The 22,292-nt window shown below is 40.4% G+C and overlaps 1 protein-coding gene across 1 annotated transcript in view; it reads left to right on the plus strand.

Annotated features, from left to right (window-relative positions):
• gtf3c3 (general transcription factor IIIC, polypeptide 3) overlaps positions 1-22,292 on the plus strand; it is a 66,073-nt gene that overhangs the window by 17,945 nt on the left and 25,836 nt on the right. Inside the window, exons 4-9 of the mRNA XM_078551840.1 lie at positions 2,580-2,703; positions 11,132-11,323; positions 13,843-14,008; positions 16,017-16,164; positions 18,923-18,998; positions 21,209-21,309. Coding sequence (XP_078407966.1) covers positions 2,580-2,703; positions 11,132-11,323; positions 13,843-14,008; positions 16,017-16,164; positions 18,923-18,998; positions 21,209-21,309 — 807 coding nt within the window. The remainder of the gene's footprint in view (positions 1-2,579; positions 2,704-11,131; positions 11,324-13,842; positions 14,009-16,016; positions 16,165-18,922; positions 18,999-21,208; positions 21,310-22,292) is intronic.

Consider the following 22,292-nt stretch of genomic DNA (forward strand, 5'->3'; position numbering starts at 1 on the left):
GCTGATAGCAAAAGCTTCTACAAGTGTGTAAAAGGAAAGAGAGTAGCTAAAGTGAATGTTGGTCCCTTGGAGGATGAGACTGGGGAGTTAATAGTGGGGAACGCAGAAATGGCAGAGATAGTTTTAGGCTAAGGGGTGGCAGATTTAAATCAGAGATGAGGAGGAATTACTTTTCTCAAAATATTTTCTCAAATATTTTGCCTCAGTTTTCACAGTGGAGGACACTAGCACCACCCCAATAGTTACAGGTAGTGCAGAGGGTATAGAGAAGGAGGAACTGAGAACAATCACCATCACTAGAGAAAAAATACTGAGCAAACTATTGGGATTAAAGAATGACAAGACCCCAGGACCTGATGGCCTACATCCCAGGGTCTTAAAGGAAGTGGCAGCGGGGATAGTAGATGCATTGGCTATAATATTCCAAAATTTCCTGGATTCTGGAAAGGTTCCAGTGGATTGGAAAATGCAAATATAACGCCCTTATTCAAAAAGTGGGGGAGGCAGAAAGTAGGAAACTATAGACCAGTTAGTTTAACGTCTGTCATTGGGAAATTGTTGGAATCCATTATTAAAGAAGTAGTAATGGGGCATTTGGAAAGTCAAAATGCAATCCATCAGAGACAGTAAGGCTTTATGAAGAGTAAATCATGTTTGACTAATTTGCTAGAGTTCTTTGAAGATGTGACAAGCAAAGTGGATAATGGGGATCCTGTAGATGTAGTATATCTGGACTTCCAGAAGGCCTTTGATAACATGCCGCACAAAAGATTAATACACAAGATAAGATCACTCGGAGTTAGGGGTAATATGTTAGCTTGGATAGAGGATTGGCTAACCAACAGAAAGCAGAGAGTCGGGATAAATGGGTCCTTTTCTGGATGGCAAGCTGTAACTAGTGGGTTGCCACAGGGTTCGGTCCTTGGGCCCCAACTATTTACAATCTATATTAATGACTTGGATTCAGGGATAGAAGGTAATTATAGCTAAATTTGCAGATGACACCAAAATAGGTGGCAAAGTAAATTGCAATGAAGAAATAAGAAATTTACAAATGGATATGGACAGGTGAGGTGAATGGGCCAAAATTTGGCAGATGGAGTTTAATGTGGATAAGTGTGAGGTTATCCATTTTGGTTGGAAGAATAAAAAGGCAACTTATTATTTAAATGGAGAGAAACTTCAGAATGCTTCAGTGTAGAGGGATCTGGGTGTCCTCGTGCATGAATCGATGAAAGCTGGTATGCAGATACAGCAGGTAATAAGGAAGGCAAATGGAATTTTGGCATTTATTGCTAAAGGAATAGAGTATAAAAATAGGGAAATGTTGTTGCAGCTGTACAAGGCATTGGTAAGACCGCACCTGGAGTACTGTGCACAGTTTTGGTCCCCCTTACTTAAGGAAGGATGTAGTTGCATTGGAGGTGGTTCAGAGGAGGTTGACTAGATTGATTCCAGAGAAGCGGAGCTTGTCTTATGAGGAGAGATTGAGCAATTTAGGCCTATACTCGCTAGAGTTTAGAAGGTGAGAAGAGATCTAATTGAGGTATATAAGATGCTAAAGGGGATAGACAAAGTAGACGTGGAGAGGATGTTTCTTCTTGTGGGGCATTCTAGAACGAGAGGCCATAGTTTTAGGCTAAGGGGTGGCAGATTTAAATCAGAGATGAGGAGGAATTACTTTTCTCAAAGGGTCGTGAATCTGTGGAATTCACTACCTCAGAGTGCACTGGATGCCGGGACGCTGAATAAATTTAAGGAGATAGACAGATTTTTAATTAGTAACGGGTTGAAAGGTTATGGGGAGAGGGCGGGAAATTGGAGTTGAGGCTGAAATGAGATCAGCCATGATCGTATTGAATGGTGGGGTAGGCTCGAGGGGCTGAATTGCCTACTCCTGCTCCTAGTTCTTATGTTTAGAGAAGAGTAAACAGGATGATTCCAGACTTTTTAAGTTTTGAAGAAAGGTACAAGTGACTAAATTTATATTTGCTGGAGAATAGAAGTTTTAGAAAAACCATGATACTGATTTGAAAATAATGAAATATGTAGATATGCTTGAAGTAAGCAGCTATTTAACTTAAACAATGAGAGTTGGAAAAGTTGGCACAATTCCAAAGTTTACAAGCCATAAGAAAAAATAAAGATTGAAAAAATAGTTCCCTATGAGATAGTAAAAGTGGGGAATTGGCCTTTGGAGAAGACAGTTCATTTGGGGCCAGTTAAGACTATTAAATCAGAATTAGATTAACATTTGTTGAGAAGGAGACTTGAGGGTTTTGAACATATTAACAGCTCTGTTTGATGTTATTTTCAGGGGGGGTAGGCAAAGGAACTTTATTTTTCTTGAAATATGGTTGTTGGAGGGATGTCTATGCCCAAAGTCCATGGTATAGAATGACCATGGACTGAGCTTGATGGGCCTATATGCACTCTGGTTGTTCAAACACTCAAAGGTGGAAAAAAATGCTTCAATCTTGATATTCTATATAACACAAAAAATGGTACCTATGAAGACTTGGGAATTTAACTTTTATCTTTTTTGCTTTTCTCTCTCCCCATCCCCTCAAACATTTTAGGAGAGGCGCCCTCGGAGTAAACTCCCTAAAGCTTTGCGAGGTCTCATGGGAGAAGCTAACATCAGGTTTGCGCGAGGAGACCGAGAAGAAGCTGTGATGATGTGTATGGAAATCATTAGACAAGGTACAGGAGTGCTTGGTTTACACACTGTTTGAAGGTCAAATCTTTGTCTGCAAAGTTATAGATCTCCAAACCTATTGAAGTTACTGTGAAAGATATACCAAAGTATGAATTCAGAATTTTTAAATATATTTGCTCATAGAATTTAAGCATAGCTAGCAAGGCCAGCATTTGTTGCCCACCTCTGATTGCCCTTGAGAAGGTGATGGGGAGCTGCCTTCTGCTGAAAAGTCATTGAGATGCTGCCAGACTTGCTGAATAGTTCCAGCAATTTCTATTTTGATTTACGAATTTAAAATTTTGCCATCAATTAGTGAAATTGTTAGAATTAATTGAGATTTCCACGACCATTATTGGCCCAGACCTCCTGGTCAGCGGTAATGCTCTGTGCATTGCCATTGCCCATGAAGCTTTCTGCGCCCTGACGCAACTGCCCATTTTCAGTCGAGACTTCCGACCTCAGCTGAAGCATAAGTGGGCTAATGGCGCCTCGCCAGGGTAAATGCAGCAAGTGCAGGAGAGTCGAAGGAAGGAGAGGACATGCCTCCCTTCCAAGGCACTAGCTGCTATAAAAAAGGTAAAAGTCTTTTAACGAATGAGCGTAGGCTAGTGAATGGATGAGTGAGAGAGTGGGTTGTTGGGTCGGAGTGGTCAGTTGGGTTGGAGGCAGGGTGGTCAGGTCAGGTGGGTGGTTGTGGGGTGGGGTGGGGTGATTGTTGGGAGTTGGTTGTGGTGCTCAGTTCAGTTATGCTGGCTAATCTCTGAGTTAGACCAGGTATTAACCAGCGTGACATTTCCCGGCTAAGTACTGGGTAAGTCCCACATATCTGGCCAAAGCCTCTGACACTGAGCTCAGTGTCGAAACATTCGTGGAGGGTCCCGGGCCGTGCAAATCAACCCACTGGAACTTTAAACTTCCCGGGCAGTTATGGTGCACGTGTATGATCTTCCTCAGGGTTCTTACACTCAACACAGACGTAAGCCCAGATTTCACTGCTCTGGATATCGGAAGATTTGGACCCTTGTGTTTACGTTCTCCAGAATTCATTCAGTTTATTTTATTCTTTTCTAACACTCAGAAAATTTTTGTTTTATAATCTCTGGGGTGAATTTATAATTCATGAGCACTGCACATTTATATACTTCACCATACTATTAAATTGCGCAGTCATACTGTGCCTAAAAATTGATATACAGATCTGCATTGCATGTCCGACATTCAATGCATAAGAATACAAGAAATAGAGGCAAGCATAGACTATACGCCGCTCCCTTGAGCCCGCTTTTCCATTCAATACGATCATGGCTAATCTTCTGCCTCAACTGCACTTTCCTGCCCGCTCCCCATATCACTTGACTCACTGAGAGACCAAAGATCTGACCATTTCAGCCTTAAATATACTCAAAAATGGAGCATTCACAGCCCTCAAGGGGGTAGAGAATTACAAAGATCCACAAGCCTCAAAGTAGAGAAATTTATCCTTATCCCAGTCCTAAATGATTGACCCTTTATCCTGAGACTGTGCCCTTGTGTTCTACAGTGATGAGAAACTTCCACCTTTTGGCAGATTGCCAACATTATGTCTCAGAAATCCGGCAATTTAAATATATGTTCCGATCTTCTGGGATAGCCCAAAGTATTAGGCTTAAAAAGAATCACAACTCAGCTGCCAGTCAGTGTGAGCACAAATTGACTGCAGTATTGTGATTGGAGCAGCAGTGAATGCTGGAGAGATAGAGATGCACATCCAATCACAGATTCTGTCTCTCCCGTGCTTGCTGGTCCAGCTTTTCCAATCACAGGTCCCCTCCTCCTCCCCTGCTCCAGCTCTTGCTGCTCCTTCAGAGACAGAATCTATGATTGGAGGAGCAGCAAAGAACGGTTATTGTGGCCGGTTCTGCTACCGCCATACAGGTGACTTTCAGCTACACTGTCAGCAATCTCTTTTCAACCAGCTGCTGGACGGTAAGTCTGCTTGTTCGACATCCTCCAGGCGGCAGGAGAAGAAGCAGAGAAAGAGAAAAGATGAGAAGGTGTCAGTAAATCCGGAAAATCTCCACCAGTAACGAGGCTGGGAGCAGTCCTAGGGGTGCCACCACTCATCCTTGGCTTAGCCTGGTCCTGGCTGTCATCCACACAGGCAGGGCTTGGGTTCTTGGTTGACCTTTCACCTTTTTGTAGTGAAGAACCCGGATGTGTTTTGAGGATGACGTTTTGAAGGGAGTTGAGAAATGGTGAAAATTTACAGAAGCGCCGTTAAATGGGAGAGTTGGGGACCCGGGTCTGGGCCTGGTGCCCATAAGGGACCCGCCGGTTGCCATTTACTATTCAGCTCTTGCCACTTCAGATCAGTACCATGATTTTCAGAACACGTGACATTGCTGTTCACCAGCTCCTGCAGTTAGTTGTGAGATGTTCCTAGTAGTTGACAGTATTATATAATTTGATTTGCCTTCTTATCTGTTTTTCTGCTTATCCTGATTTGCTTGTCATTCCAGTTTCCTATACAGAATGCTGTTTGGTAATCTTGAATTACCCTTGTAAATGACAGCCTGAGCAGCATTGCCACAATGCAGATAGTTTTGGTGGATTTAAGGATATTTTGATTGCTAATTTGTCCTGCTGTTAAATGCACATAAAAGATAGCAAGATTTGCAAGAAAAGCAAACCAGACGACATAACAGTTGCTTTTGATTTTTCTTCTGAAATTTCTTTTTGGCTTCTGAGGGTAATTGAGTGTGAATCCAACATTTTAACCTGACTTATTAACTATGACTATCTGCATTCCACAAGTCTCTCATCTATATTCCCAACAGCATGTTTCACATAGTATTTGATCATCTGTGTTTCTATTCTTTTGTTGACAATCTCTGTCCATACAGCTTATCAAAAAGTTTAATTGACACAGCATCAAATGCTTTGTTTGTGAAGGTGATTGTTAATTTTTTTACACTCTAATGCCTACATTATAAATGCCTTTCATGATTTTTTAAAGATCTAAATTGTGTCACCTTTTAATCTTTCTGCAATAATAAAGAAGTTTCAGTTCGGTTATTTCTATCAATTGTATGCTATTGGTGGCAGCTGTTCAGAACTAATACAAAATAAAGGAGAAAAACTGCTCATTCCTGACAAGCACCTTTTTTTACATTAAAGACATAGATGCATGCTGTTCTTGAGCGGCATGTTGGATTTGAGTCACTCCCTTTATACCTAGGATCTGTTAAAAGGCAAAACCAAACCAGTCAGTTAAGACAGTGTTTGTAAAACTTTGACACTGAAAGATTTATGAATATATTTTCAAGATTATATTCTGTTGTTAGTTTGGACTTCACGCCGTATTACTTGCACTAATTGCATTGAATGTTGAAATGCTGAGGTCAATTTTATACAAATGCATTGGTCCACAGTCTTGGTGTGGTAATAGAAGATAAACAAAGGAAAAATCAATGTCTCTACCCACTTGAAGTCGAATAATTCCACCCATTTGAAATAACCTAGAAGCATTTGAATTGACTACAGATCATAAAGTGCTTTAATTACTTGATATCTTGTCACAAAAGACTTTTTTGTCTTCACCACTCATATACCAGGTTCCAGATTTCCCAGCCATGGGAAACAATCTCTCAGCCTCTACCCTGTCAATCCCCTTCAGAACCTTTGTATGTTTCAGTGAGATCACCAATAATTTTTCAAAACTCCAGAGGGTCTCGACTCAACCTTTCGTCATAGGAACCAATCTAGTGAAACTTTGCTGTATCACCTCCAAGGCAAGTATATCCTTCCTTAGATATGGAGAACAAAACTGTACTGTAGTACAGTCTCTAGGTGTGATCTCACCAAAGGCTTGTACAATTGCTTTTTCTTATACTCCAATCCCTTGTAATAAAGGCCAAGATGTTATTTGGCTTCCTAATTGCTTGCTGTGCCAGGGTGCTTGTGTTCCTTATACGAGTACACCCAAGACTTGCTGAACATCAACATTTAGATGTATCACGTGTTTAATAGAAATATTCTGCTTTTCTATTTTTACTACCAAAGTGAATAAATTCTCACTTCCCCGTGTTGTACACCAAATGCCAACATGTTGCCTGTTCACTTAACCTGTCTATATCTCTGCAGCTTCTTTGTGTCCTCACAGCTTATATTCCCACCCAGCTTTTTATCGTCAGCAAACTTGGGTACATTACTCTTGGTCTCTTTGTTTAAGTCATTAATATAGATTGTAAATAGCTAAGGCCTCAGCCCTGATTCTTGCAGCACTCCACTGGTTATAGGCTGCCAACTTGAAAATGCTCCTTTTATCTCTACTCTCTTCTTTCTGTCCGTTAACAAATGCCTTGCCCATGCTAATAAATTACCCCCAACTCCATGAGCTCTTACCTTGCATATTAATTTTTTGTGTGGCACCATAACAAATGCCTTTTGGAAATCCATGTATATTACATCTACTGGGTCCCCTTTATCTATCCTACTGGTTACATTAAAAAAAAACTCTTCGTAAATTTTTCAAACTATTTCCCTTTTGTAAAACCATGTTGACTTGGTCTGATCATATGATGATTTTCGAAGTACACTGTTAAGACTTCCATAGATTCCAGCATTTTTTCTGATGACTGCTTTCAGGCTGACTTGTAGTTCTCAGCTTTCTCTTTCTCTCCTTTCTTGAACAGCAGTGTTACATTTGCTACGTTCCAATCTGTTGGGACTGTTGTAGAACCTAGGGAATTTTGGAAAATCATAACCAGTGCATCCACTATCTCTGCAGGGGGAAGCAGTGGCCATAAGGCCATAAAGCATAGGAGCAGAAATTAGGCCATTTGGCCCATCAAGTCTGCTCCGCCATTCAATCATGGCTGATAAGTTTCTCAACCCCATTCTCCCACCTTCTCTCTGTAACCTTTGTGGCTAGTGGCATAGTGGTATTGTCGCTGGACTAGTAATTGCTGGGTCAAAATCCTGGAATTCCCTCCCTAACAGCACTGTGGGTGTACCTGAAGCACAGGGACTGCAGCAGGTTCAAGAAGGCAGCTCACCACCACCTTTTCAAGAGCAATTAGGGGTGGGCAATAAATGCTGGCCTTGCCAGCGATGCCCACATCCCATAAATGAATAAGTAAAAAAATAACCCAAGGTAATGCTTTGCGTACCAGGGTTCAAATCCCATGGCAGATAGTGAAATTTGAATTCAAGAAAAATCTGTAATTAAAAGTCTAATGATGACCATGAAACCATTGTCGATTGTTATACAAATCCATCTGGTTCACTCATGTCCATTAGGGAAGGAAATCTGCTGTCCTTACCTGGTCTGGCCTACGTGTGACTCCAGACCCACAACAATACAGTTGATTCTTAATTGCCCTCTGAAGTGGCCTAGCAAACCACTCAGTTGTTGTAACAAACCGCTACGAAGTTTATAAGAAATGAAACCGGACAGACCACTCGGCATCGACCTACACCACATGGATTGCAGCAGTTCAAGAAGGCAGCTCAACACCTCCACCTTAATTGCAATTAGGAATGGGCAATAAATGCTGGCCTAGCCAGTGACGCCCACTCCCCATGAATGAATTTAAAAAAAGCTATCTCTTTTAGATCCCTAGAATTCAGGGGTCTTTTTTGTTTTGGATGTTAGTCCCTTACGTTTCTCCAATACTTTTTCTCTGGTGATATTAATTATCTTAAGTTTCTCACTCTTATTAGCCCCTTGGTTACCCTCAATTTCTGGTATGCAATTTGTGCCTTTTACTGAAGACAGACACAAAATATTTATTCAATGTCTCTGCCATTTCCTCATTTCCCATGATAATTCCTCCTGTCTCTGCCTCTAAGGGACCAACATTTACTTTAGCTAATCACTTTTTAATGTACTTGTAAAGGCTATTAATAAAGAAGGGAAAAAATAGAATGAGTAAACTAGACAAGAACATGAAAACTGATTTTTTAAATTCATTCACAGGATGTGGGCGTTGCCTAGCCAGCGACGCCCACACCCAGTAAATGAATAAAAAGAAAGTCAGTTTTCATGTTCCTGGCCAGTTTACTCATTCTATTTCTTTCCCTCTTCATTAACTTTTTGGTCACCGTTTGCTGGTTTCTAAAACTCTTTCAATTCTCAAACTTACGACGATTCTTAGCAACATTAGCAAACCCTTCTTTTAATCTAATACTATCCTTAACTTCCCTAGTAAACAGCGGATGGATCTTTCTGGCTGACTTCTTGTTTTTTAATGGAATATATTTTTGTTGAACATTTTGAATCATTTCTTTAAATGTTTCCCACTGTTTATTTACTGCTCTACCTTTTAGTCTTGTTAAGGGGAATACAGTAAGAACTTATTGAAAGGGAATTACTCCAAGCAGTCAGTGCCATCAAGTACATTAACAGTTAAGGGCTACCAGATGAGCTTTGCACACCCTTAGAGCCTGCAAACACCAGAAACACCCTGGGAACTAGACTGGAGACAGAGGATGGAAACAATATAGATTAGGTGTCCTGGGAACTAGACTGGAGACAAAGATTGAAAATAATATAGATTAAGTGCGCTCTTCAGCAGATAAGGAAAGGCCAGATGGCTCCAGCTTAGACTGGGGGAGAAAGCTTTGCCTGGGTGTAAGGGGATGTGTGTACCTATATGTTGACAAGATTGGAATCTGAACAATGTTCTTGTACGTGACCAATAATGTATAAATATGCTGAACACTTGTAATTTAACAGAGTGCTACCTCATGCTGCTTGAGGTGGCTCGCTCCTTGCAATTGCTCGAATGAATGATGGTAACCTGTACCTGAGCCTCCTGTGGTTCGTTCATCAAAGTTACCACAACAGTCTATTTACTCAATAAACCGTAGCCAGCTCACCCCGCATGCTCATGTTATTTGCTTTGTTTAAGTTTAAAGGCAGGATTCTTCAGATGGCAGGCTTTCCTGCCCTGCCACCTGAAGAGTTGTTGGGAACCTCATTCCTGCCGATTGCAGCAGTCCCAAAGCAATTTAATGCTCCGAGGAGTGTTAATTAGCTGGAGACGGGACTTCCGCCCATCACTTGGGCAAAAGTCCCACCTTATAGAGCTGCTGACTAATCCGATTCGCCATCAGCTTTGTGGCCTCAGTAGTGCAGTGGCCAGGACTGGGGCTAGAAGCAGCCCTCAGATTATAAGTCCCAATGTCCAGGACCAGATAACTGCTAGGGAGAGTGAGGTCTCAAGATGGAGGGGGAAGGTGAAGCCCAGGGGAGTAGTGAGAGAGGGGCCTTGATGGAGAGGAACTGGGGAAAATGGAGCACCCTTGGGGGAGGAGGAGGGGGCAGATCTAAGGTGGGGTGCATGAGGAAAGGGGGCCCTTGTTGGAGGCGCCCCTCCCTTCTGCCCAAGGCCTAAGCTGCTGATCTTCCCTTGCTGCCATCCCTCTGGTCCTGAACTCCCACCATCCACGAAGTTGAGGCAACCCTTAAGTTGCCTGCCCACGTAGAATTGTGTACAGGTCAAAGGAGGGCGATGGTTAGGCCACCTGGTGAATTTAACGACCCCCCCCCCCCCTGCAAACCCACCGGTGGGGTAACGTAAAGTTCTGCCCTAAGATTCTTGTTTGGGATTGGAGTATATAGCGTTCAAACAATATGGAATTCAATTGTATTATGACCACTTTTTCCTGGAGGATCTTTTGCTATGAGATTACTAATTAACCCTGTTTTATTATGCTAGATCTAAAATAACTTTATCCATTGTTATAATTGTTTAACTGCCGTTAGAAGACCTATAAACTACTCCCAACAGCATTTTCTGACCCTTGTTTTTCCTAATCGCCACCCATGCTGGTTCCATATCCTGATCATCTGAGACAAGATCCGTTCTTACTGCTGTCCTTACATCAGGGCAACTGTCTTGTGGTGACCCAGACTCTGCGCAACCTCAATGTTATATTTGACACTAGAGTGAGCCTTTGACCACATCTGCTTCATCTCTAGTGCTGTTTACTTTCACCTCTTTAACATGGTCATACGACACTCTTCCCTCAGCTCATCTACTGTTGAAACCTTCATCCATGCATTTGCTACCTTTAGACTTAACTTTTCTAATGCTCTCCTGGTTGGCTTCCTATCTTCAAATCTACGAAAACCTGAGCTCATTTGAAACTCTGCATCCTGAATCCTAACTCGAACCAAGTCCCATTCACCCATCTTCCCTTTGCTTCTGAACAATATTACATATTCTAGTTATTTCATTAAGGCCCTTCACATATAATCTGGATAGAGATTGATTAAAATAATTTTTCTGGTATCTAAACAGTTGGAATGTAAGAAGTTTTGTGATGTTCTGAGTAGTTTACTATGATAGACTACTTAGCAAAGACAATGAAATAACTTCATTTACTGATCAAAACATTCTCGCTTTTGATATATATTTCACCACTTTGTTTTCTTTTTTCTAGCTCCTCTTGCCTATGAGCCCTTTTCCACTCTTGCAATGATTTATGAAGATCAAGGAGACATGGAGAAATCATTGCAATTTGGACTGATTGCAGCTCACCTGAATCCAAGTGACCCAGAGGAGTGGGTGAAATTGGCTGAAATGTCCCTTGAGCAAGACAATATCAAGCAAGCTATTTTCTGTTATTCAAAAGGTACTGTAAGTTTATCTCTTAGATGGAAATTAGACTTGAAAGACTACTTCAGTCCAGTGCTTTTGGTCCCAGACTAGCAACCCAATTGTTGTCAACTCAAATCCCACCATTTTAAATTGTAAAATTGTAGTCAATAAATCTAGTAATTTATGGGCTGACTCCAAAACAATAACCACAAAAATTACCAGATTGTCATTAAAAACACAGCTGCTCAACTAATGCCCTTTAGGAAAGGGAACTTGCTAGTTCTGTTCAGACTGGCCTACATGTGACTCATGCACTATGTGGTCAATTCTTTAATGCCCTCTAAAGGGACCCAGAAAGCCACCCAATTGTAAACAATAGGTACCAAATTGAATTGACTTATTGTCAGTGACCCAGACACACATCAGGATAAGGCTCAGGTAATTCCAGTCAACCTTGCGAAGCCCTCTTCACCAACACGGTACCCAGATGGGAGAGTCACCTCACTTTACAGTTGATCAACAGACTGATATTGCCATACACACAGAATTATATCTATCAGCCAATTTCCCAGAGTTTTCTTTTGCCAACCCTGGATATGCCCTGTCACATCAGTGGGATAGGAACAGGAGTAGACTTTTGCCTTGAGCCAATTCTGTCATTCAGTGAGGTCATCTTTGAACTCTGACCTAATTCCATATTTCAGGAAAGACCCACCAGAGGTGAGGGCAGGGTGTATACTCAAGTGGGAGAAGCCTGATTGTCCTCAGCATTGACTTTGGGCCCCATGAGGTCTTATGGCCTCATGTCAAACATGGGCAAGAAAATCTGCCAATTCTTATCTACCACCCTCTCCCTCAGCTGATGAATCAGTGCTCTTCCGTGCGGAACATCAAGACTTCAGGGAAGCAAGGGAACAGAATATAATCTGAGTGGATGACCTCAATGACCAAGTTGGCCGAGTCTTGAAAGACATAGCTGCCAGCCTGAACCTGTGTCAGATAGTGAGAAGCATCACAAGGGATTAACCTACTTGACCATGTTTTTAGTGACTTGCCTCTTTCAGACACGTTAGCCTGTGATTATGTTGTTAAAAGTGACAACTGCACAGTGTTGTATTCACTGCGAGGGCAGTCTTTAGTGTGTGGTGTGACACTACCATCATGCTGAACAGGACAGCTGCAAGATCCAGCAGCCCAAAACTGGCTATCTCTGGGATTGCTGTGGTCCATCAGACCAGCAGCAGAATTGTACACAGAACAATCTGTAACTACGTGGCCCAGCACATCCCCTACTCTGTGATTATCATCAATCCAAGAGGCCAATCCTGGTTCAATCTGGGGTGTAGAGTACTGCCAGAGCTGTAGGTAGAGTTAAACAGTACCGTAGTCAACAGATCAGAGGAAAGCTCTGTAGCTGTACCATATAGTTGTGAGTAGTGGTGGAGTACCAGGCAACTGATTGGTGGAGAGGCTTCAGGAAGGAACATCGCCATCTTCAACCTTGTGGAGCTCAGCAAGTGACTGCAAGAGATGAGGCTGAAGTATTTGCATGAATCTTCAGCCAAAATCTGAACTTAATCAACCTCCTGAGGTCCCCACCATTATAGATATTAGAGTAAAGCCTAATATCTGTTACTGCTGTTATAAAATGCCTTAGAGTTTTACATTTTTATGGCAGGTCTCTGTGTACAGTTTACTAAATTTGCAGCATTAGAGAAGCACTTTGTATTTTTATAATAAGTCTTTGAATATTAAATGTAGTCATTTTGGATATTGGAGATATATGATTAGATTTGTTTTTATATATTAGTGTGCATGGCTATTCAAATTATTTTTGATTACTGGCTTTGTCCAGACTGCCACAAATCAAGATTTTTCACGTATCTGACCATGTACTTCTAAATCCTTCATGCAGCATCAGTGGTCATTTTTCTGACACCTGGTTTCAATTGCAAGATTTATAGCCCTGAGCTCCAAGGTCAATAGCAGTCAAACTTATAATCCTAGCTTTTCTGAAATACTTGGTTTTTATTAAATGTAGAAAATCCTGGTCTAGGATTTGCTCTGCTTACATTTCTGAAAGCAGAATTATTGCTACACTAAGTGTGATCTTTTTGTAATTCTGCAAACCTGTCCTCGTGAAAATGAAATTACATGAAAATCAGTATTTATTTTCATTGTTGCATGATAAGATGGTTAAGCTTTAGAATGGTAATCAAAAGACGGAGATAGGAATGTATTTAATTTCTGCTAAAATTGACCAAAGGGATTTGTGATATATTCAATAAGTCATACAACATTTCTGTTATGTGTAAATCTTATTCCTGTAACTCTATTAAACCTATTGAAAAATTGTTGGACAACTTGTGTGGGAAAATATGGAAAAAAATTGAGCTGAAATCATATCACACAATTGCTAATTATTTAGGAATTTATTCATGAATTTCATGTTTGTAGATGTATGGAAATAAAGAATATATGGTTTAAAATGTGTAATCTTAAACTTTAAAAAATATTTATTGCACACATAACTGATTTGTTTTTAATATATAGCCATAAAATATGACACAACGAACGTCCGGTATCTGTGGGAGCGTTGCAGCCTATATGAACAGTTGGGTGAACACAAGCTAGCTATGGATGGATATAGGCGTATCCTGAACATTCTGCCACCTACTGATGGGGAGCACTTCATGCAGCTAGCCAGAGACATGGCAAAGTAAGTTTTCACAGACTTGTGGGTTTTTGTTTTTTTCAAAGCGCACATTGGTACAGTACTGCTATATTTTGCTCAATAAACTCATAGGAATTATACCAGCTGGTTGGCTTCTTGATCATTCTATGTGACTTGTATTCAGGGAGACCACATGAGAATGTGTAAAAGTAAATGTACTTTTGACAATAGGAAACACATTTTTACTGTCAAATAAAAAAATCACTGTAAAGTCTTGATGAAAAAAAACTTGTTTTTGTGCAATACAATTTGTTTATTCTTTCATGAGATGTGGCATCGATGGCAAGGCCAGCATTTGTTGCCCATCCCTAATAGCCCTTGAACTGAACTGCTTGCTAGGCCATTTCAGAGATCAGTTAAGAGTCAGATACATTGCTGTGGGTCTCAAATTGCATGTATTCCAGAGCAGGTAAGGATGGCAGATTTCCTTCTCTAAAGGGCATTAGTGAACCAGATTAGTTTTTATGACAACCCATGATAGTTTCATGGTGACTATTACTTAGACTAGTTTTCAATTCCAGATTTATTAATTAATTGAATTTAAATTCCACCAGCTGCTGTGGTGGGATTTGAACTCATGTCCCCAATGCACTAGTCTGGGCTTCTGAATAACTAGTTTACCATCATGCTACTGTCTTCAGTGTTAAGTGCGCTAACAACCAATTTAAGATTATCATTCAGGCTCGCAATGTAGCTCACTCATGCTTGCTAGAAGCTACATTTATTCATATGCAAGGACCTGTCCTCTGTAGGCAAAATGAATATGTTCAGACATTGCACTTAAAAAAAAAATTAAACAAAAGCTTGGGGGCAACACCTCAACCAATCAGAGCTGACTTGCCAACCAACCAGCAGCCTTTCCTCATGCAGTATAAATTGTTGCTCCCTTTGGAATTTAGCATTCTTGCACCTATCCTGATGAGTGTAAGACTAAAAGCTTCGACAGCAAGTCTATTTTTGTTCAGCAAAGCTGCAATTATTATCCATCACTAACCGTTCTGTGAGGCTGAGAATGGGTCTTCTCCTTGAACCTTCACAGTCCATGTGGTGCTCCAGCAATTGTGTCAGGCGGGGAATTCCGGCATATTGACCCAGCAGCAATGAAAGTATGGTGATGTATGTGTATGTTCACGACAAGGTGTGAATTGGAGGAGAACTTGGAGATGCTGACATACCATGACATTGTGCTTTGTCTTTCTGATTTATTACTCCCACTTTGCTCTTCAGCCTCCTCTTTGCACCCTCAGGTCCTGCAATTCAGCCCATAAAGGAGCCTGCAGCCATTTTCTGTCTCCCAGTTCCTCCTGTCATTCATCATTACCCTGCAGCATCTGCCCTCATGGTTTCTTGTGTTGTTGACCTACACATCTCCCTGAACTGCTCTTACTGTCCATAATCTCTCCCTATAGCATCCTCTTTTCTTCATGGTGTTGCTGCTCCTCTTGTTGTTTGTCTCCATGCCCTTTGCTCCTTGTCCTGCAATCCTTCCTTTGTTTCCTGCATGATGTTGCTCTCACTTCCTTTTCTGTTGAACATGTACGTTCTTTTCCTATCAGCTGCTTCTCTGCTGCCACACCACTAAGTCTGCACCTGTCTCCCACCGTTTGACATCACATCTGTTGCATTTCTCACTTAGCTTAGAGTCTGGCCTCTAACCCTTTCTTCAGTTGGTCTTTGAGCCTGGCACCCCCATCAGCTCATGACCTGCACCTCGCTTATATTAGGCTGAGAAGCAGCAATTTAAAAAAAATAAATTCTAGCACTAAAATTTGTTCATCACCTTATAACCACTTTACTCAGTGTTAGGAATCAACTTTAATGAAACATTATGATTTAAATGAACCTGAATTGTGAATCCATCACGATTCCTTCTCACACTCTTACTGGAGATGAAGGGAATGTTTGGCTACATTTTTTAATTTTAATAGCAGTCATTTTGGAACTAAGTTTTTAATTTGTAAATAAAACCATAACATATAACCCTTTCTTTCAGGAGCTATTATGAAACCAATGATATTACATCAGCTATTGGTGTGATGGAAGAGGCTCTCAGCAAACATCAGAGCCTGGTTTCTGCTGAGGATGTTAACATGGCAGCTGAATTATACCTGTCAAGCAAACAGTATGATAAAACATTGGAGGTAAGGAATGTGTGAACAAAGGAAAAGATGGATGAAATAATGCTTTCCTTGTCTATATATCCCACTCCATCTATTTTACTCCAGACCAGTAGCTTCACTGAGTCAGATAACTGATAAACTGAACTTAAACTACATGTGTTTAAGTGGCAAGGTATCTATTAAAAAAGTTGAGAATATAGTCACTTCTGTAATTTGAATATTCTTTTGTTATATCAATAAAGTTAAGTCAAAAAGTCAGAACTGAAACTATTTTTCTTTTACTTCTTCCCACCCAATTTGCTTGATAACTTAAGTGCTCAAGGAGAGACTTTACATCAAATGTCAAATTATTTTGCTTTGCATTTCAGCCTATTTAGTGGTTATAAATAACAAAAGTGCTGTTCATCCCTTTCAGCTAACTTGCATAACCTGCTCATGTTATGTATGTCAATGAAACCTATGTGCACACCATAATAGATTTGTAATTATTACACAGCATCATATCTGAAACTGTTACACTTTAATATAACAGAAAGGTCAAGCTGCTATGTGAAAGAGATCTTGCAAACTAGAGCCTGTTGCGCACTGAAATCTTGAGAAACCATCTGGAATCTCAAATAATTTATCAATATCACTTCAATCTCAAGTTGTCATTGAAGGACAAGACATCAAAAATTCTGTAATCAAACCTTGTGGATTTCTATCTATTTATTGGTAAACAGCATACTCTATAGATATTATCTAAAGTTAGAGATCTTTATTTACATAAATAGATGTTTTTATTTTTAATTGAAACTTGTTTTTGAATTGTCTGACCTTCAACTTTTTATATGTGTCTGTCTGACATCATTCCTGGCTGTGTCAAAATTTCCTACAACTTAACCTTTTATGTAGATTAAAACCTTAGCTCAGTTTTGAACGGTCTGATATCGTTTTGGCTGCCTTTGCCTGCCTATTTGACATCAGGTCTTGGGTTTAGTCAAAGTTTCTACAGCTGAATAATACTGTAAAACTGAAGTCATATTGTTCAAATCTCACCAGTATCTACGTGCCTTTGATTCAACTACATAAGCCTCCCTATCAAGGTGAACCTGATGGGACATGATCTTTGGATTCTGCTTTGCCCTGAGCTAAACTTTCAAGCCCACATCCAGTCCATCATCTTCAGTACATTGCCAATGCTTAAAACCCACTGCTGCAGAAAGTCATCACACACGACATCCTCACCTTGTGGATTCATTTCTCCTGTGCCCTTTTGCCAACTTCATCAGTTGCAGTCTTCATAAATCCAGCTAACCTAGAACTGTAGTCTTCTTGTACATCAAGTCTTAAACTTGTCATGACTCACTGGGCACAGTGCGCTGTAATATCAAGCCCCACTGTTCCCCAAGCCGTGACAAATGTGAAAAGTTTGACCAAACTACCAGATTGCTCCAGTTCTACCTAACTGTTTAATTTAGGTTAACAGAATACGAGCACGTGGTTTGTAAACTTAATAAGTAAACAGCTGTTTATTAAACAAATTGTCTTTAACTTGTGGCAAAAAAGAAATATGAACTGCTAACTTCTAACTCTATAACTTAAACTCTACCCCTTCTTAAACTCCTATACACACACACACACACATGCACTCACACGCACACATACACATAAGACACACAAAACATGGATTTTAAGGGTGAGATAAAACAGTTCAATAGCACAAATCTGGAATACAGGATTAGATAGGTTGATTTTGATTGATGTCTTCCAAATTCCTTGCAGTTTGTTGTTGATAACACAAGGTGGTCTCCCAGCACTTTCAGTCTGTGGTTCATTGGTTGAAAAACTTACTTTCCAATGTCTCTTCTGGCGATTTTTCCCCTTTTCCTCTTGACAGGGATTTTCAGAGAAAGAGGTTACAGAGGTGTGAGGGATAGCCAGCTGGCTATTATGGCAGAATTATTGGAATCTTACAAATACAGAAGAGAGAGGTTTCAGGTCTTCATTCTTTCCAGGCTAGGAGCTGTTCTGTCTGCACTGTTACCACACAAAACCCTGGTCACCTGGTCAGGAGCCAGTTAAAATGCTGTCATTAGGCAGCTCCCCCCCCAGTCCAGAACTCTTTTCTGACACCGTCCTGTTCCCTTATGGCACCCTATGTTCCAGGATAGCAACATTGTAGATATTCCTCATCCTGTTCCAGTGAACATGTCTTTCGGCTGCAGCCATGGTGGTTTTCAAAGCCACAGTCCAATTTTAAAGCCACAGTCCAAGAAAAATAAAAATTAGGTTCTTTACACACTCTTGTCATCGAAACCTTCTCTAAAGACTTTTGGTTTTCGTATATATAACCGAATTAACTTTAAGATCCTTGTTCTTATTTCCATATCCCTCCAGGACCTTGTCCACCATACCTGGGGAATCTTCACCAGCCTTTTTATGTCCCAACGTGCAAAGTTCTGATTGTAGTTAACTGTGTATTCCACACTCCCTCTGATTTTACATGAAAACTACTCTTCTAGCAATTATTTCTTCGCTGTTTGGAATTTTCTTTTTAAATTTATCTCCATTTGCGAAAGTCTGCTAAAAACCTAACTGCATCCTTCCTCTCCCCTTTTCTGAAAGAAAAATTGATTTCCCTTTCTGTGGTCCACCTGTTCTCCTTTATATTGCTGCTGACGTGTTCTTGAACATCACGAATGTGAAATAAATAAATGCAAATTGTAGATGTTATCACTCGTTTTATGGAATTTCATTTATTTTTCATTGAATTGTTTTAATTTTCTTTGCTTTATAGATTATAACTAAGTTTACTGAAGTTGTGGTTGAAAAGGTTTCCACAAAACAAGATCTTTCAGAGGAAGCTGCAGAAGGTAAAAGTGTTTGCACTGTAAACAACTTATGGTATGTTATGAAGGTTACAGGCTCATAGATAGACATACAGGTGAACTGGATTAAATACTGGGGAGACTGAAGCCAATAATTTTGGTCCCCGCTCCAAACTCTATTCCCTAGTTATCGACTCCATCCCTCTCCCTGGCAACAGTCTGAGACTAAACCAGTCTGTTTACAATCTTGGTGTCAAATTTGACCCTGAGAAGAGCTTGCAAATACATATTCGGACCATCATGAAGCCCACCTATTTCCACTTCCATAACATTAGCTGACTTTGCCCCTCTCTCAACTGATCTGCTGCTGAAACCATCATTCATGCTTTTGTTACCTCTAGACTTGACTATTCCAATGCACTCCTGGCTGGTCTCCAACATTCTACCCTCTGTAAACTTGAGGTCATCCAATACTTTGCTGCCTGAATCCTGACTTGCATCAAGTCCTGTTCACCTATAACCCCTGTGCTCACTGACCTACACTGGCTCCCGGTCAAGCAACGTCTTAATTTTAAAATTCTCATCTTTGTTTTCAAATCCCTCTCCCCTCCCTGTTTCTGTAATCTCCTCCAGCCCTGCACCCGCCCAAATTCTTGCAGTCATCTAATTCTGGACCTCTTGAGCATTCAGATTTTACTTGCTCAACCATTGGTGACTATGCCTTCAGATGCCTGGGCCTTAGCTTTGGAATTTACTCCCTACAACTTTCCTCTTTTAAGACACTCTTTTAAACCTACCTCTTTGACATAGCTTTTGGTCACCTGGCCTAATATCTCTATGTGACTTGGTATCATATTTTGTTTAATAGTGCTCCTGTGAAGCAACTTGGGATGTTTTATTACATTAAAGGCGCTATATAAATGCAAATTGATGTTGGTGGTGCAGTGGGTTAGCCACTGGTCTTTCACCATAGTAATCTGGTTTAAATCTAACTCGGGGATGACTGTCTCTTCTGTCTACTTACCATAAGTGTCCTACGTGGAATTGATTCCAAGTCTCACTATAATTAATGAACATGGGACCTACAGCATAAAACTTTCCCCAATTCAGCACAAATTGGCAATCTCCTTTGGAGAGGTAATGGATTGATGGTGTGGAAAATGGGGAAACCCATTACTGTGTGTAGTAAGCAGTAGTCCTCTGATGTTGGCGCTGAGCAGTGTTGTTGAATAAGTGAAGGAAACTTTACTCTGCACCTGGATGTGTTGTATCTGACCTAGCAGTGCTTAATGCTGACACTGGGGGCCTGAAGTAGGAAGAGTCCATTTCCTCATCTTGTTTACCATTTAAGTCATCCTTTATATTTAAAGAATGAAAAATATTTCCCCATATTATTATCTAGCTTTCCTTCAATGTTCCCATTGTATTTGTTAACAATGTGGTGCAGCACTTTGCTACACTGCAGCATTACCTTTTGCATACAACGCATTTCTGTAAAAGGCACTGTTTTGAGTGCAGCTGTTTCTTGTGTAAAATTGTACACATTTTCTAGTAGCTATATATAGATAATTTGTAGTTTTTTGTGAAGCTCTACAAAGTTCTGTTTTTCTTGTACAGAAAATATCAAATATCCTGGTACCATTTTAACCCTGTATTTACAATAGCAGTTAGTGCGAAATCAGAGGTGAAATGCATGGAAATCCAGGTGCTTCTTGAGTTTCTAAAATAATAGTGCATTTTAAGTGTCTTGGAGAGCCAGACAAAAAAATTCTGAGAGTTAAATACCAACTTCTATTTGTATAGTGTCATCAATGTAGAAGAAGCCTGCAAGTGCTTTACAGAATGGAGGGGAGGAATAAAATAAAGCGGGAGTCAAAGGGACAGACATTAAGCCATGGAAATATTAGGAATGGTAAAGATATATTAGGGTATGATGGTTTGCCGATGAACTGAAGCGCAGTTTACCAGTATGTCTTAATTCCCCACGTAGCAAGTTTCCAATTTTGACTATACTGCTGGGAAGTGGCAGGAGGTTAGAGGGTGACTCACTCCTGGCCACTTTGAAGAGCCAAGTGGTCACAATGTTTTTAATAGCCTGAGAATATATTGGCACTTTGCAGCCTAGGCCTAGATCTAGAGCATGCTGCTCAGGGATTGGAAATGGGAAGAAAATAATGGAGTGTGGAGAAGAAATGGAACTGTAATGAAGAAGGTAATTCAAACAAGACTATTCTCTCTGCTTTATCTGATTTTAGATGTTACTTACAACTGTCAGATTCCAGAATCAGTTCCCATAGATATCCGAGTCAAGTTGATAGTGTGCTTGATCCATCTTCATATCCTCAAGCCTCTTGATGTAAGTTTCAACACAGCATGATTTTTATACTAAATTACAACCAGTTTAGGACATAAGTAAACTTCAGGTTTTCAAAATAGCTTTTGCAATAATTCAGTTTAAATGACTGGTTCTGCATTTATTACTAATATAAAAGAAAATGGACTTGGGGGAGATGGTGGCGTAGTGGTAATGTCGCTGGACTAGTAATTCAGAGGGCCCAGGCTAATTCTCTGGGGATGTGGGTTCAAATCCCACCGTAGCAGCCGGTGGAATTTGAATTTGATTAATAAAATCTGGAATATAAAGCTAGTATTAGTGATGGTGAACATGAAACTGTAATCGATTGTCATAAAAGTCCACCTGGTTCACCAATGCCCTTTAGGAAAGGAAATCTGCCATCCTTACCTGGTCTGGCTTAAGAGTTGACTCTTAACTGCCCTCTGAAATGGCCTAGCAAGTTACCCAATTCAAAGGCAATTAGGGATTGGCAACAAATGCTGGCCTTGCTGGCAACACCTGCATTACATGGAAGAATAAAGAAAAAAGAACTTCAACTTGTTTTTTTTGCTTTATCTATGTGAAGAAGCCAGTGCTTGGAAAGGGATGTTTTTCATATTTTTGTGTGAAGCATCAAACACTCATGGTGCAAGTTATGCATAGTCTCTGAATATTCCAATGGTACACTTGAACCCCACTTGCATCAGTTTCCCATAGCAGCTATAATGCCTGCTTCTGTCTGACTGCTAGTTCAATGTTAATTGGTGCTAGATTACAAACAAGTTTGCTGCTGTGGATTCATTCAGAAGACGAACTAGATTAAAAAGATATGAACAGACTTCAGTTCAGACTTTTTCAGCAAGCAGTGGGAAATGTGGTCCAACAATTCAAGCCAGGTGATGTCTAATCCCAGATGTGAAAGGACACCCTTTTAACCTGCTGCCCCATTTAATTCTCCTTTCCTTTTGCAGTTTTTTGAATACCTGGAAAATTGAATTTCCCCC

Source organism: Cetorhinus maximus, chromosome 11, assembly GCF_964194155.1.
Source record: "Cetorhinus maximus chromosome 11, sCetMax3.hap1.1, whole genome shotgun sequence".
Taxonomy (NCBI): domain Eukaryota; kingdom Metazoa; phylum Chordata; class Chondrichthyes; order Lamniformes; family Cetorhinidae; genus Cetorhinus; species Cetorhinus maximus.